We start from the raw sequence: 18,235 nt of genomic DNA, 5'->3' as shown, positions 1-18,235 counted from the left end.
GTTTGAAAGTCGGGCATGTTTGTTGAGCATTGTAGTTCGAATATGTTAATAAATATAACATTGCTAAATATAAAGATCATAAGCATTTTTGTAATGATGCAGAATAAGAAAAAAATGCATGGTCAGTGTCTTAAAATATAAGCTGTATTTTGGCGCAGGACAGAAAGTCAATTTGTCAAATATACATTTTTATATGTGGTACAGTATGCCATTCAGATAGTATTAGTTACACAGTTTGTAAGTGAATTAACAAACACATACAATGTTCAGTAATACGGAAAATAGTTGAACAAGCGATAATTGTCTTTATCAATCGTATATCCGAGCTTGATCTGGTTGATATTTTAAACCGAAATTTTTTTCATATTAGGTCACATGTTTCAATACCAGATTCTACTAACCTAATATGACAATAGTTTTGCTATCACGTGGCCTTCATTTTAACCAATAAAATCGCAAGATTCACAATACATTTGGTAGCATTACTTCTATGACCCGCATGGATATAGATAGGGAATATAAAATTCATATTAGAAACATGTACAACGTATTGTATGGCTACTTCTGTGTATAAGTAGCTGAATAGTAACCACGTTGTACTGGTCAAGGTATCCCTACTTATCTTACTCTCTTATTGTTTATCTATATTTAAAAGTTATCTGGATTACGATAGAACTTTACTGTCCCTGTCCTGATAAACATGTGAACGATCTTGTGTCACATCGAATAAAATGGCATATGTTTATCTCTATTGCATAGCCGTACACAGAATACAACATGTATATTTTGTATCTCCGTGTGTCTCTGGAAAATCATTATATGTTTTAATTGCTTCACTGGAATAAAAACTACAGTAGGATGAAGATAAGGCTGAAATTATTGTTGTAAAACCATTATTTATTGATTATTAAATATTAAAAAAAACAGTATTGTGTTGTGTTGTCTGCTGGAGCCAAATCAAGGGAAATAACTCTGAAGAACCAGAATGCATTTGGGTACTAACTCAATGCCAGTAAAGGAAAGATAACTCAAGAATCCCAAATCTGAAATACATAATGTCATGATAAATTTTTAAAGATTCAAAAAAAGATCTCTAGATGTTCACCTTGTCGAGGAAATGGCAATAACAAATATGATGCACTAGAAAAAAACATCATAGGAGACACTGTGTTAGAAAAATCCTGACGTCAATTCAAATATTTTCCCTCTATTTCACTTATGACTACAAAGTGCACTTGCGCGTATACAAACGAAATGAAAATGTAGAACCAGGAACGTAAAAACACGAATATCGATCGACGTATTTTGCAGATTGCACACGCGTGTAACATGTATGAGATGTGTGATCACGCGCGGTGTCGACTATATATATATACAGGCCGACATCACTCTACGAAGCCCCTGATAAATCTTGTTCCTTGCTATATACAAAGATAACATATAAACCTAAATTGGACTGAATTCGGCCTTCACACACTTTCTGGGACGTCAGTATTTACAATAACTCGAAGATAAAAACAAAATCGCCGGCGTCCTTGGCGGAACGTGGCAATGTGATGCCGTGTGCACAAGGGGACGTAACTCTAAAAGATTAAACGACAATTTCAGCTATTTGATAAAAAGAAATCGTTACGAAACGGAGCCGTAGAGCATTGGCTGTCCAAAACTGACCGAGCAACAACATGCCAACGAAAGGTAAACTCACATTTATATATACATTACAGTTAAATTAATTGTGACGAAGTTGCTTATAGCTAAATTTGTATGCATGTGTATGAAGTGTATATAATGAGCTGCGAACAGGTACATTATACCGACTGTTGTATTAGGATTATTGACACATGGCCATGGACTTGAGCTATTTATACACACGCATAGTCTCAGTTTAGTGAAGGGTCAATAACTGGTATGAATGCAGCATATACCCGTCCAAGTACCTGTGGTCATAATATTATTTGTACATCACTCGCGCCGATGATTTAAACGGAGCACTGAATTTACTATATATCAAATTCAATTCGGAAACATATTTTAATTTTGTTTATGCATAAATAAGAACATTTAAGTACATTTGTACACATATGTATTCAGTGATCGAAAGCGGGGTTAAATTCTGATAAGCCTAACTCTGAGTGCTTTATCACCCATTAAAAAATATAAATACACTGTAGGTCACGCTTTCTGCATGGGAAGAGAAATATACTTGGTTTCAGAAACGAACAGATGCTCCAACACCGACAGAGCATAAACGATATCATCATTTGAACAATAATTGGTGTTTTATTGTGTATATATATGTCTAATTAACATAAAAAATATTTTGCTTTTGATGTATACACAATCAGTACTTCATTCCATAATGGACAAAGTGCCACGGATTTTTTCCTGACGCAATAACTCGTACTGTAGAGAAAAATACCATTTATCAGCGGTGGAGCATCTATAGAAATGTAAATCGATTGGTATTAACGGTATATAGACTGTATGCTTCATTCTAGTGGAATGCAATTCGTGGGTAACATACAATTTAAGACTTTTGTATCAGTAGAAATGATTTTGGAAATAAAACGTAACATTTAGTCCATTAAACCATTAAAAATGTCTGTTTATGTACCCCAGCGGAAGGTTATATTTGTGATGTACCTACAGGGACTTCGAACGGTTTCCAATCAACATCATATACAGACATATACATATATGTATGCCACTGAATGGAAAATAGTGTCAGATTCCTGTGAACGTACGTACCCGTACACCAGATATTGGTACTATTAGATAGTATAAGTTTCCGTTCAGATACGCTATCATTGAAACCTACGTTTATTACTCACCGCAATAATGTCTTCGAGTTTCTGTATTAAATCTGTTTTGTCTGCAGGATTATTAGAGAGGTTGGCTGATGGTGGGACGCTAGTGGTGGCTGAGGGCTACTTGTACGAGTTCGAACGACGAGGTTACCTCAAGGCCGGGGCGTTTGTACCGGAAGTGGTTCTAGAACACCCTGAACAACTTCGCCTTCTCTCAGAAGAGTTCGTTCACGCAGGAAGTGATACCGTAGTGGCTTACACAGTAGGTAGATCCTATATCATTAGCTCACCTGGTCCAGAAACCAAGGTGAGTTCATGCATACCGCGGCACGTCCGGCATCAGTCCATCAACAATCGACTACGTCATCGTAACCGCTGTGCCGTTTTCGATGATACGGTTTGACTGGTTGGACCTAGTTTTACGTTTATGAGTTAAAGACGATGCTGGTGATTTTATATTGTTTTCAGGCAAGAATTGACTAAGCCCTTCTGTGTCAAAAAACACACTGTTAAATGTTTTAGCGTGGACTGTCGCATCCAAGCCGAGCACTCGGGTCTGTACACAAAAATAGCCGCGAAATCAATGGTAAGTAAAAGAAATGCCCTATGTCAAGAGATGCATACGTTTGCTGAAGTCGGGATTGTTTTTACGGAGTGTCCGACGTGTCTATGCATATATTCGTGTCCTTAGATTTTGTGTAGGTGTCCAAACAAACAAATATACCCAGACAAAATTCGGGTGGGGTTTATGAAAAACAATACGTATTTACGTAAACTCATTGAATAGATGTACGTATACCACGTGCTAAAGTTTTTTTGCGTGCATATTAAGGCGTCAAACACAGGGCTCTCGCCTTTTGCCAAACCCGGCGCTCGCTTGATTGAATTTTCCCCTATTTTTTTAGGTGAAACAATGTTATGTAATAGATGAATGCGTGAACAATGTAAAATGTGTAAGTCGTGAAGAAATGAAGCCAAAAAACATATATATGATTTGGGATAATATAGTTACATGAATATGTCAATAAAAAAATACACGTCACTTCCGTAATTGAACTTAACGAATTATTTAATTATTGTTTTGAAGGTACATTATTATGTATAGATATATAAAGCGCCAAAGTCAGGTTCAACAACAGAAATATAATTACACGTCTCCCATGTATGCGATGTACTTCGGGTTTGTGTTTTCGAAGGTTGCGGTATACTCGTGTTGTGTCTTCTTGTATAGTGGACTTCTTGCCCGTTTTACAATGCTATATCACTGAAGCAAGCCGCCGAAGACACCAAGCAACACACCTCACCCGGTCACATTATACTGACAACGGGCGAACCAGTGGTCTTACTCCCTGTATATATGCTGAGCGTCAAGCAGGAGTAGAAACTATCACTTTTGAAGACTAGGATGTGTCTCGGCCAGGGGACAAAACCCAGAGCCTTCTTTGACTTTTGATCCTATGCATGTGTAAATGGATGGGTTCAGTATTAATCTTGTTCGCCCTGTCCCGTTCGCAGCAACATGTAGCTATATATGTAGTATGTATAACGTGAAGGTGTAAAAGTTGTGTCATCGAAACTGATTCGTATAAGTCATGGAATTTGTTTCGCAATATATGTATGTGATATTGACAAAAATCGAAGATTGAAAAAAAACTGTAATACATAATAAAATTCACAAACACAACATATTCCGATAATAATGAGAAGCTAACACAATATACTAAAGCAATACCAAAACGTGATTTTGTGTTGTGGATACATTTGTTCATGAAAAATTAGGTAAAAATCAATTAAGCGAGCGCCGGTGATTTGGCAAAAAGCGAGAGCCCCTCAGCCTGTGTTTGACGCCTTATAATGCACGCGAAAACTTCAGCACGTGGTATACGTACATGTTTTCTATGTGTTTACTGACATAAATACGTTTCGTTTTTTTTTTATAAACCTGACATGAGTTATGAGCATGCCTGGTAGAGTCTCTAGGAAGAAAAAATAGATGAATTTCCAGCCCTATAGCAGGTTTGTGTTATTGTTTTCTGGGTATATCTGTTTGGACAATATGCATTGACACGTCGGACAATCCGTAAAAGTATTTCCGACTTCAGCAAATGTATGCATCTCTTGACATAGGACATAGGACATTTCTTTTACTCACCGTTGCTTTCGCCGCCATTTTTTGTGTATAGACCCAAGTTTGGAAAAAGAGCGCTTGGCTTTGACGCGACAGCCCACGCTAAAACATTTACCATTGTAAATACTGTAAGTCCGTTAGGATTTATGCTTGAAATAATTACTTTAATAAACGATCGAGACGGTTGTTCCGAATAAACGAAAACGGCCCTGTTCGGAGTCAAGTTTGCTTTTTCGAAATAATTACTTTATAAACGAAAACAGCCCTGTTCGGAGTCCAGTTTGCTTTTTCCATTTGTAAAGAAATTTTGCTATAATTACTACAATGAACCAGGTGAGCCATACAGACTCAAACGCCTTTTGTTAATACTATACCATTAAATGTAAAATGTTTTCACTATGCAAAAGCAATCAAGCGAGAAGCAACAGTTGTCATTTACTGACAGATGTTTCAGATTATGTCGTATACTTATGAATTGGTTGTGACATTACACAATGCTATATGAGTTTACCATACTACGTATTTAAATTTAATTGAGTTAAATGTAACCTGATATCTTGGCAAAATTGTCGAATGATCGAATGGATGCAAAGCGATAACATTTCGTTTATTTCTTGTTCTATTTACAAAAATATCAAGATATGAACCAACTTTTCACAGTATTACGGTCATCGAGAGAAGTTACGCGCAATAGGGCGTGAGGATGACCTTGAGAGGTTACAGAGGACGGCGCTCCAAATCGCTCGTGAGGTGGCGGACAAGACCGGCACACTGATGGCGGGAGACATCTGTAACACAACAGTCTTCGACAAGGATGACCCCAAGACTCACAAAGAGGTCATGGCCATGTTCAAAGTACGTCATTTCCGGCGAAAAAAATAATAACGAGGCCCGTTCTGGGGAGAGTAACTTCCTATATTTGACAGAAGTACATGTAAAAATAAAACTTCAACTTAAGCACCTGAAAGTATGTAGGAATCTGATACAGATCCTTTGTTTTGTTTTACGCCTGACTAATTTATATATAAGAAATTTGAGATTAATAATGGAAGAAGAAAAACACCGACCATTTGCCAGAACTTAAAACCCAATGCTTGTTCTAACGAGGTCTCTATCCCAGATTTGGGAACTTTCAGGTTTAGATCAAATACATTTCAAACATTTTCCTCTAGGTGAGAAATCGGAGATGATTAGTTCAAATTTTATATAAATTTTCTTCTACCAGGAACAGGTAGAGTGGGCCTCCGAGTACAATGTAGACTACATCATTGGGGAAACTTTCAACGATTTGGGGGAAGCACTTCTGGCTCTGGAGGCCATTAAGAAATACGGCAAAGGTTTTTGGAGTTATTTCCCTTCTTATGCAATGTGATTCAATATTGCAAGCATGATGATAACATATATAAGATATGGTAAGAAACATGTCTTACTTTTGTAGTGCAAAACGACAAATTTTTATCGTATCAACTCAACATTTCATCATTTCATTAATATTGTGCATGCGTTTTCTCATGTGTTTTAGCCAAAACTATTTTATCCCATGATTTTTATAAAAATTTTTCATTGTCAGACATAGATCATTCTTTGGTTGGCGCCTAGATCGCTCTGGGATTTCATGTCTCCCTTACACAGTATCTGCTTTCTTTTTGATAATCTGTACACATGTAAGTCGCACAATGTTAAAGCATTTAATGTTTTGCTTGTCTACTTACACGACACATTTGATCCCCTTTAGGTGTTCCAGCAGTAATTACATTTGCCCCATCAGGGGCCTATCATACATTTGACGGTTATCTCTATGGCGACGCTTGCCGGAAGTTGGAAGAGGCCGGCGCAGCCGTAGTGGGGGTCAACTGTAACAGGGGACCAAAGAGCATGCTTCCAATCGTACGAGAAATCGTCAAATCGTGTAAAGTGAGTACCTACACCCATGTACAAATATGAAAAACTATGACCATTGTTTATTACAAACTTACAATCTAAATTAAAGAAGAATGACAATTGCGTAATAACGGTTGCAAAATTATGTATCAATTGTATTTAATACATTTTTTGGCACATAAATTGGTAACAATAGAATTTCAAACAGCTTGTAGCTACATGTAAAAGAAGTGAAAAGTCAGAGAAAATGTTTTTTGTCCAGTCTGTAGTGAAAATCACTACGTATGCGTCTATGAAAAAACCGAGGGTGGGTTATTGAAATGAAGATCTGTATAGACTATCAGCTTTTAGACAGAATAGTCAGATCGAGTCATTTCGGTCCATAACAATGCTACATGTATATCATTGTGTTGTGTATTCAGCAGTCAAAATCTACATTCAGAATCCAACTCTCATTTCAAGACAACTCATACAATTTAAACCTTTGTGCACTGAAAGTGAAGGAGTACGGTTAGTTTTCTCCGAAAACTTCGACTCTCCTCCACAAACAAACCTGGCACGACCTTACATCATCCTTGTTGTTTTAAAATAGGACGTTAAACTAAAACGGTAAACAGGATATTTTCAAACTTCACTTATTCCTACGTCATCGTGTTTTCGCGTATTTTTAGCCCACCATCATCAGATGATGGGCTATTCAAATCGCTTTTTGTCCGTGGTCCGTCGTCCGTCCGTCTGTCCGTCCGTTAACAATTCTTGTTATCGCTATTTCTCAGAAAGTACTGAAGGGATCTGTCTCACATTTCATATGTAGGTTCCCCTAGGACCCTAGTTGTGCATATTGCATTTTGGGACCAATCGGTCAACAAGATGGCCGCCAGGCAGCCATCTTGGAATTTGGTAGTTAAAGTTTGTTATCACTATTTCTCAGAAAGTACTGAAGGGATCTTTCTCAAATTTCATATGTAGGTTCCCCTATGGCCCTAGTTGTGCATATTGCGTTTTGGGACCGATCGGTCAACAAGATGGCCGCCAGGCAGCCATTTTGGATTTTGATAGTTAAAGTTTGTTATCGCTATTTCTCAGAAGGTACTGAAGGGATCTTTCTCAAATTTCATATGTAGGTTCCCCTAGGGTTTTAGTTGTGCATATTGCGTTTTGGGACCGATCGGTCAACAAGATGGCCGCCAGGCAGCCATCTTGGGTTTTGATAGTTAAAGATTGTTATCGCTATATCTCACTAAGTACTGAAGGGATCTTTTTCAAATTTTATATGTAGGTTCCCCTAGGGCTCTAGGTTTTTCTTTTAAATGTAAATACGATAATCTCAAACTTCACTAATCCCTGCATCATCGTATTTTCGGGGTTTTTTTGTGTCGTACTGTTCTTCACAACGGCTAAAGAGCAGAAAAGGTAACGGATAACTATTGGAGAGGCGATGGGGTTGTAAAGCAGACATTTTATGTTATGCCAAGCTGTTTGAGATAGTATCGACATCATTTTGCGATTTAAGTTTTCTTCGCTATAAAAATATTAAAAAGAAACCTGATTCACTGTATGTCGTAACACCATCCTTCCCACTTGTAGATGCTGGCTCTTCTCTTTTGTAAGCTCTAGTTTATTATCTTACAATACTATAATCACAGTAGTCAGTGTTTATACTCTGCATATTTAGATTGTTGAGATTGTCCTGAAGTGTTACAAGGAGAATTCAGCTGCTGTAATACACAGATGGTGAGGGGTAATATCTGGAATGAACAGGAGGGGTTAAATTCGAGGACAGATTAAAATAGGCTATAAGAAATCATGGATAGACAGATTTTTAGCCCACCATCATCAGATGGTGGGCTATTCAAATCGCCTTTCGTCCGTGGTCCGTGGTCCGTCCGTCCGTCCGTCCGTCCGTCCGTCCGTCCGTCCGTTAACAATTCTTGTTACCGCTATTTCTCTAAAAGTACTGAAGGGATCTTTCTCAAATTTCATATGTAGGTTCCCCTAGGACCCTAGTTGTGCATATTGTATTTTGGGACTGATCGGTCAACAAGATGGCCGCCAGGCAGCCATCTTGGATTTTGATAGTTAAAGTTTGTTACCGCTATTTCTCAGAAAGTACTGAAGGGATCTTTCTCAAATTTCATATGTAGGTTCCCCTAGGACCCTAGTTGTGCATATTGCATTTTGGGACTGATCGGTCAACAAGATGGCCGACCAGCCGCCATCTTGGATTTTGATAGTTAAAGTTTGTTACGGCTAATTCTCAGAAAGTACTGAAGGGAATGTTCTCAAATTTCATATGTAGGTTCCCCTAGGTAGGACCCTAGTAGTGCATATTGCATTTTCGGACTGATCGGTCAACAAGATGGCCGCCAGGTAGCCATCTTGGATTTTGATAGTTAAAGTTTGTTACCACTATTTCTCAGAAAGCACTGAAGGGATCTTTCTCAAATTTCATATGTAGGTTCCCCTAGGACTCTAGTTGTGCATATTGTATTTTGGGACTGATCGGTCAACAAGATGGCCGCCAGGCAGCCATCTTGGATTTTGATAGTTAAAGTTTGTTACCGCTATTTCTCAGAAAGTACTGAAGGGATCTTTCTCAAATTTCATATGTAGGTTCCCCTAGGACCCTAGTTGTGCATATTGCATTTTGGGACTGATCGGTCAACAAGATGGCCGCCAGGCAGCCATCTTGGATTTTGATAGTTAAAGTTTGTTACGACTAATTCTCAGAAAGTACTGAAGGGATTGTTCTCAAATTTCATATGTAGGTTCCCCTAGGACCCTAGTAGTGCATATTGCATTTTGGGACTGGTAGGTCAACAAGATGACCGCCAGGTAGCCATCTTGGATTTTGATAGTTAAAGATTGTTACCGCTATTTCTCAGAAAGCACTGAAGGGATCTTTCTCAAATTTCATATGTAGGTTTCCCTAGGACCCCAGTTGTGCATATTGCATTTTGGGACTGATCGGTCAACAAGATGGCCGACCGGTGGCCATCTTGGATTTTGATAGATAAAGTTTGTTACCGCTATTTCTCAGAAAGTATTGAAGGGATTGTTCTCAAATTTCATATGTAGGTTCCTCTATGACCCTAGTTCTGCATATTACATTTTGGGACTGATCGGTCAACAAGATGGCCGACCAGCAGCCATCTTGGATTTTGATAGTTAAAGTTTGTTACCGCTATTTCTCAGAAAGTATTGAAGGGATTGTTCTCAAATTTCATATGTAGGTTCCCCTAGGACCCTAGTTCTGCCTATTGCATTTTGCGACCACCATCTTGGATTTTGATAGTTTAAAGTTTGAAAAGCAGAAAAAAGAAGTGTAAGTTTGAAAAGCAGAGAAAAGATCCCTCTTTCATTTGTCAGACATAGATTAATCTTTGGTGGGCGCCAAGATCCCTCTGGGATCTCTTGTAATGGTTAAAGTTTGTTACCACTATTTCTCAAAAAGTGCTAAAGGGATCTTTCTCAAATTTCATATACAGGTTCCCCTAGGACCCTAATTGTGCATATTGCATTTTGGTACCGATCGGTGAACAAGATGGCCGACAGGCGGTCATCTTTGATTTTGATAGTTGAAGTTTGTTACTGCTAATTCTCAAAAAGTACTGAAGGGATCTTTCTCAAATTTCATATGTCGGTTCCCCTAGGACCTTAGTTGTGCATATTGCATTTTGGGACCGACTGGTTAACAAGATGGTCGACAGGCGGCCATCTTGGATTTTAATGGTTAAAGTTTGTTACCACTATTTCTCAAAAAGTGCTAAAGGGATCTTTCTCAAATCTCATATACAGGTTCCCCTAGGACTCTTATTGTGCATATTGCATTTTGGGACCGATCGGAAACAAGATGACCGACTGACGGCCATCTTGGATTTTGATAGTTAAAGTTTGTTATCAATATTTCTCAAAAAGTACTGAAGGGATCTTTCTCAAATTCCATGCATAGTTTCCCCTTGTACCCTAGTTGTGCATAGTACATTTAAGGACTGATCCATAATGCCTTTCGGCACTGATCGGTAAACAAGATGGCAAACCGGCCGCCATCTTAGATTTCATTGTTGAAGTTTGTTACCACTATGTCTTAGAAAGTACTATAGCGATCTGTTTCAAATTTTATATGTAGTGTGTTTGAAAAAGTTTGAAAAGCAGGGAAAAGATCCCTCTTTCCATTGTCAGACATAGATCATTCTTTGGTGGGCGCCAAGATCCCTCTGGGATCTCTTGTTTAAATCTTTTAACAGAATATGACGTGGTAATTTAAGGTAGGAGACGTTTAATCATCCGGAACACCTCGGGGAATAGACTTTATATTACAATACATTATATTCATTGTAAAATAGAACGAGGACAAATGTCAGGAATGTCCGATAAATCCAGTTGGACAGATAGTGGACGGAGTTCATTTGTACTTTAAGTTTAAAATCGTCGTGTATATGAGGACGGCGTATTCTAGGTAAAGTTTTAAAGGCATAGATGATGAACGGGGTATTTAAAAGATATACACATACACGGTTAAGCTCAAAAGGGCAAAATAAAGAGGGATTTATTTAAAAAATAATGAGGGTTAAATCGAGAAGGAATTATTTGGAAACAATATGGGAAGCGGACATAATCAAATTCTGGAGAAATATCCTCGATACTACAGGTGTTACTATCACTGTCGTTATGTTAGTATCTACAGATAGATAGTAACATCAAGTATCGCAACTTCGCTAGCCAAGGGTATTAGTCCGATTCTCTTTCTGCTACCCTTGGCATATCTCACTTCAGAACAGGTGTTTTTGCTTTCAAATTCTGATTGGATGCGGCTAGGTTCAGGCGACCAATGAACACGCAGCTTTGATATGTCAACAAAACTGAACTGAAGCGATAGTATAGTGACCTACATTTGTATAATGTGGCATCAGGCATGTCATGCTTGTCAACATCAACTCCTAGCGAAGTTATATTACTATCTATTTAATCAATTAGATGTTTTATACCAGCTAAATGAACGTCTTGGAGACGTTGCTCTCCAAACAAATTGGAAAGTACGTGCGTGGTTTATGTTTCACAAATTAAACAATTAAATGATATAGGCCTACTGCGATCTCGTTACAAAATTGGACATTGCAGAACTTCTGCATGAAACACAAAACAAACTGGTGTCCGAACTTACTATTAAACAAATGACTCGCACACATGTTCACCTTTGGTATTTTGAATCTGTCGCAAACAACACACGTGTTTCATATAGAACGAATATACGTACCGTACCGCTTACAAGACGTCAAATTCACAATTTGTGAACTTGCCGTATAAATTCCCTTCAGAAAGACCTTCATATGTATTATGTAAAAAGAATAATGCCTCGATGAGAATTTGATATTTTATGTGGCTCAGTTTTATTGCCTAGTAGGTAAGCGATATCAAACAAGTACGATAAAATGCAAACAATCGTTTTATAATGGTTTGAATAATCATTACTTTGCTCCATTAGCAGTAAATGACATCAATTGTAGCTCTAAAGACGACACCATTTTCTGTCAAAAAGTCTTTTGAGCTACAATATTGCAGCTAGTTTCATAGGGCGCTGCCATTTTTCAACCATACAACAATGATACGAGATTTTTAATTGGTTGCTTATTACGTAAATGGAAGGGACACAACTGCGGTGATCCAGCAGGTGGCGCAGTGCGAGACCACCCGTTCTGAAGTGAGATATGCCAAGGGTAATAGAAAGAGAATCGGACTAATACCCTTGGCTAGCGAAGTTGCAAGTATCGAGGATGTCTGGGATAGATGAAGGTAATATCAGGGACAAACAATGGATATGCCAAAGGGATATATGGGAAGGGGTAATATGAAGAAAAGACGAAAAGCGAGTCCGATCCCATAGAGACAAACAATAGATAGGACCAAAGGGATAGATGGGAAGGGGCAATTTGAGGAAAAGACAGACAGTGAATATGTATCCGGTCCCAAAGAAAAAAATGATGAAAGGATAATATCGGGAAAAGAGCGACGGTGACGGGATCATGAGAAATGATAGGGAAAGAATTATCAAACAAGATGGTTATGATCCTGGTAGAGGGAGGGGGTGAAGTGATGTACTAACAGCTACTGTGACACCTCCCCGAGACAGCGAAATTCTCTTTAGTCACGGTCTTGCGGATATGTATATGAAAAGTATAAGTTAATTCCGGAACCACATCCCTGTAACGAGAAGGGGCGTTATCATATGTTTCTTCCTGGTCGGAATGGAGTGGTCTGTCCATGATAAATGGCTAGTCATATTTCAGTAAATTACAAGCACGTGTTTCTGGTTTCAAGTGATAAAACATTTGTGTAAACTTTGAATACTCTTTCTTCAGTTTTAGACCTTAACTGCTTTTGTAGGGTGAAATGTATTTAACTGTTTCTCAGCTGTATCTCGTCTGAGCGTTCCAATCGGTAACAGTAATAGAGCGAGTGAATTATAATTACACATTTGTCACTGATTACCCCATCAGCATCAAAGACACGAGGTTCTGTTTCTCGTTTCGTCTGGGAGTCTGCGCGTGGTGAGAGTAATTAATTTCTGTCTCGCTTGATTTTGTTACACATAACGCTAACGTTGTGTAAATCACGCGTAAATGAACTCAGATAGATGGTATTGATTACATCAGGTGTGATGGTATCTGTCGAATATTTATTGACGAATGGTGTGTATACGTCCTCCTATAATGATTACATTATTATAATGTCTCTGACCGGGTATGGCGTGCCGAACGTTGCAAAATTCAATAAGTAAAATAAAATGTGTAAAGAAAAATTTTTTTTTTTAATATATCGTTATATGTGTTTAATATGTTTAATTTGTGTGTAAAAACAATAAATGGTTGTGTATTTTTAGCTCACCTGGCCCAAAGGGCCGGTGAGCTTATGTCATGGCGCGGCGTCCGTCGTCCGTCCGTCCGTCCGTCCGTCCGTCAACATTTAATTTAAATCGCTACTAGTCATAGAGTTCCGCATGGATTGTGACCAAATTTGGCCAGAAACATCCTTGGGTGAAGGGGAACAGAACTTGTATAAATTTTGACTCTGACCCCCCAGGGGCAGGAGGGGCGGGGCCCAATAGGGGTAATAGAGGTAAATCCTATAAATCGCTACTTGTCCTAGAGTTCTGCATGGATTGTAACCAAATTTGGCCATACACATCCTATGGGGAAGGGGAACAGAACTTGTATAAATTTTGGCTCTGACCCCCCTGGGGCAGGAGGGGCGGGGTCCAATAGGGGAAATAGAGGTAAATCCTATAAATCGCTACTTGTCCTAGAGTTGTGCATGGATTGTAACCAAATTTGGCCACAAACATCCTTGGGGGAAGGGGAACAGAACTTGTATAAATTTTGGCTCTGACCCCCCCCCCCCCCCCCCCCCCCCGGGGGGCAGGAGGGGCGAGGTCCAATAGGGGAAATACAGGTAAATCCAGTAAATTCTATAAATCGCTACTTGTCCTTGAGTTCTGCATGGATTGTAACCAAATTTGGCCACAAACATCCTTGGGGGGAAGGGGAACAGAACTTGTATAAATTTTGGCTCTGACCCCCCCGGGGCAGGAGGGGCGGGGCCCAATAGGGGAAATAGAGGTAAATCCTATAAATCGCTACTTGTCCTAGAGTTCTGCATGGATTGTAACCAAATTTGGCCACAAACAACCTTGGGGGAAGGGGAACAGAACTTGTATAAATTTTGGCTCTGACCCCACGGGGGTAGGAGGGGCGAGGTCCAATAGGGGAAATACAGGTAAATCCTGTAAATCCTATAAATCGCTACTTGTCCTAGAGTTCTGGATGGATTGTAACCAAATTTGGCCACAAACATCCTTAGGGGAAGGGGAACAGAACTTGTATAAATTTTGGCTCTGACCCCCCCGGGGCAGGAGGGGTGGGGCCCAATATGGGAAATAGAGGTAAATCCTATAAATCGCTACTTGTCCTAGAGTTCTGCATGGATTGTAACCAAATTTAGCCAAAAACATCCTTGGGGGAAGTGGAACAGAACTTTTATGAATTTCGGCTCTGACCCTCCCGGGGCAGGAGGGGTGGGGCCCAATAGGGAATTTAGAGGTAAATATTCAAATTTCTTCAGAACATTACTTGACATTACAAACCAGGTGAGCGATACAGGCCCTCTGGGCCTCTTGTTTTGAAATATTTATTTGTAAAAATAAAATTTTTGTTCAATAATTTCTTTGTGTGTGTGAAAAATATATTTGTGTGTAAAAATATATATTTATGTGTGATTTTCACACACAAACATTAAACAACATCACACACGAATATAATTTTTACACACAAACAATTTTTCCACATACAGATATAAAAAAATACGCACAAATATATTTTCACACACACAAAGAAATTTTGCTCACACACATATAAAACAAAATCACACACATATTAATTTTTACACACAAACCATTTTTTCACACACAAATATTTTTAACACACACACATTAAACATAATGAACACATATAACGATATATTACAAACACATTTTTTTCGCAAAAATGTTTTTACTTATTGAATTTTGCAATGTTCGGCACGCCTAACCGGGCGGAGTGTGTTGTGTGTATACGTCCTCCTATAATGATTACATTATTATGATGTCTCTGACCGGACGGAGTGTGTTGTGTGTATACGTCCTCCTATAATGATTACATTATTATGATGTCTCTGACCGGACGGAGTGTGTTGTGTGTATACGTCCTCCTATAATGATTACATTATTATAATGTCTGTGACCGGGCGGAGTGTGTTGTGTGTATACGACCTCCTGTAATGATTACATTATTATGATGTCTCTGACCGGGCGGAGTGTGTTGTGTGTATACGACCTCCTGTAATGATTACATTATTATGATGTCTCTGACCGGGCGGAGTGTGTTGTGTGTATACATCCTCCTATAATGATTACATTATTATAATGTCTGTGACCGGGCGGAGTGTGTTGTGTGTATACGACCTCCTGTAATGATTACATTATTATGATGTCTGTGACCGGACGGAGTGTGTTGTGTGTATACGACCTCCTGTAATGATTGCATTATTATGATGTCTGTGACCGGACGGAGTGTGTTGTGTGTATACGACCTCCTGTAATGATTACATTATTATGATGTCTCTGACCGGGCGGAGTGTGTTGTGTGTATACGACCTCCTGTAATGATTACATTATTATGATGTCTCTGACCGGGCGGAGTGTGTTGTGTGTATACGACCTCCTGTAATGATTACATTATTATGATGTCTCTGACCGGGCGGAGTGTGTTGTGTGTATACGACCTCCTGTAATGATTACATTATTATGATGTCTCTGACCGGACGGAGTGTGTTGTGTGTATACGTCCTCCTATAATGATTACATTATTATGATGTCTCTGACCGGGCGGAGTGTGTTGTGTGTATACGTCCTCCTATAATGATTACATTATTATGATGTCTCTGACCGGGCGGAGTGTGTTGTGTGTATACGTCCTCCTGTAATGATTACATTATTATAATGTCTGTGACCGGGCGGAGTGTGTTGTGTGTATACGTCCTCCTATAATGATTACATTATTATAATGTCTGTGACCGGGCGGAGTGTGTTGTGTGTATACGTCCTCCTGTAATGATTACATTATTATAATGTCTGTGACCGGACGGAGTGTGTTGTGTGTATACGTCCTCCTGTAATGATTACATTATTATGATGTCTGTGACCGGACGGAGTGTGTTGTGTGTATATGTCCTCCTATAATGATTACATTATGTTGAAGTCTCTGACAGGGCAGAGTGAGTATTTTGTTTGGTGCCTTTGGCGGAATGTTTCAATGAAGTAGCTCTATCAGAGAAATCATCCTTAAATGTACCCAATCATCCAATCAAAGAACAAATGTTCTGTGGTTGGACAGGTAACTTATGACAAGTGTTTGATTTCAGGGACCTGTGGCATGTATTCCGAATCCATACCGGACGACTCATGAACATCCCACCATGCATTCTCTCATAGACCCCGATACAGGCAAGTTAGCTAATATTTACAATTTAAAGCTTAATACTGTTAAAGAATCTGCTGTCATTTTCGCTGCAATTCACTCTTAGAACTACATGCCCCATCAGTATTATGTTGTGTACTTAACAAAGTATAAACCTGTTAGTGTGTGCCTTTTGGTTCAGATGTCCTTCAATGCTGTATTGTGGTAGTAGCATGGGTCTTTATCAACACGAGTTGACTGGTATCACTACTCACTACTCTTTTCTACAGGTAAATGTGGCTTCCACAGGTAACACCTTTGTATTTTCCAGGTAAAATGGCTTTCCCGGAAGACCTTCCCGCCTGGCTCTGTAGCCGGACACAGATCTCCGAGTTCGCCCGAGAGGCCAAGGAGATCGGAGTTCGATATATCGGACTGTGTTGTGGGAACGCTTCCTACTATACCCGTATCCTAGCAGAAGTGTACGGACGAACTCCGCCGGCCTCCAAGTATTCACCGGACATGTCACAACACTTCGTGTACGGTGACGAGAAATTCGCCAAGAAATACTTCTCAGATGGACTGAAGGCCAAATTGGCAACCAACGAATAAGTGTTTAACAAACTCTCTTGGTGACGTCAGAGTGAATGATATACATATACAAAATGTACGTCACGTGGTCAACATCAATCGTCAAAGTGGCTGATATAGTCACGTGGTCAACATCATTGGAGTTCATTGCGGTCCTTTGACTGAGGAAGCGCAATGAACCCTGGAAGAGATTACGTCAACATTAAGGAGATATTTATAAACTGCAATGTAGTTTCTGGTTGTGCTAGTACGATGTAATATTTATGTTTGATAAACTTTCTATAAATATTAATTGTACAAGATACAGATATTTGATGTAATATTGCAATAAAGTAATTTCATCACATCTTTATTATCATTAAAGATGCTTCACCGCTGACAAATGGTATTTTTTCATTATAAAAAACAGGAGCAGACGATTAAGTATTTTTCTCCAGTTACAAAAGTTACTTACTTTACACCATTACCACATTTGAAAAGTTTGAGCTTCTAATTTTACTAAAGGTTAAAAATATGAAAAATAATTAATTGCATCACAAAAAATTCCGTGACACTATATCCTATATGGAATGAAGTACTGATTGCGCATGCACCAAAGGCGAAATAAATTATTTCGTATTATTTTTTGTGTTAATTAGGCATATATATACACGATTAAACACCAATTATTGTTCAAATGATTAATATCACTTATGCTCTGTCGCCGGTTGAGCATCTTTAAATGGCATTTATCTTTTGTCATTGATTGTTATGGTATACAATGCACACCGTGTTGTAAATAAATAAAATTTTAGAATCAGATAAAGACCTCATTATTCTTATATGGCAACTAAAGCATG

The 18,235-nt window shown here is 38.8% G+C and overlaps 1 protein-coding gene across 1 annotated transcript; it reads left to right on the top strand.

Moving 5' to 3' along the window:
• The first annotated feature begins 1,409 nt into the window (after positions 1 to 1,409).
• LOC138336311 (betaine--homocysteine S-methyltransferase 1-like) lies at positions 1,410 to 18,201 on the top strand. Its single transcript, XM_069285747.1, has 7 exons — positions 1,410 to 1,695; positions 2,879 to 3,069; positions 5,596 to 5,790; positions 6,161 to 6,272; positions 6,671 to 6,849; positions 16,771 to 16,852; positions 17,137 to 18,201. Exons 1-7 carry the CDS (start codon positions 1,683 to 1,685, stop codon positions 17,415 to 17,417), a joined length of 1,053 nt encoding a protein of 350 aa, XP_069141848.1. The 5' UTR covers positions 1,410 to 1,682; the 3' UTR covers positions 17,418 to 18,201.
• Positions 18,202 to 18,235: the final 34 nt, after the last annotated feature.

This window comes from Argopecten irradians, chromosome 12 (genome assembly GCF_041381155.1).
Source record: "Argopecten irradians isolate NY chromosome 12, Ai_NY, whole genome shotgun sequence".
Taxonomy (NCBI): domain Eukaryota; kingdom Metazoa; phylum Mollusca; class Bivalvia; order Pectinida; family Pectinidae; genus Argopecten; species Argopecten irradians.
This window is presented reverse-complemented; position numbering and strand designations above follow the sequence as displayed.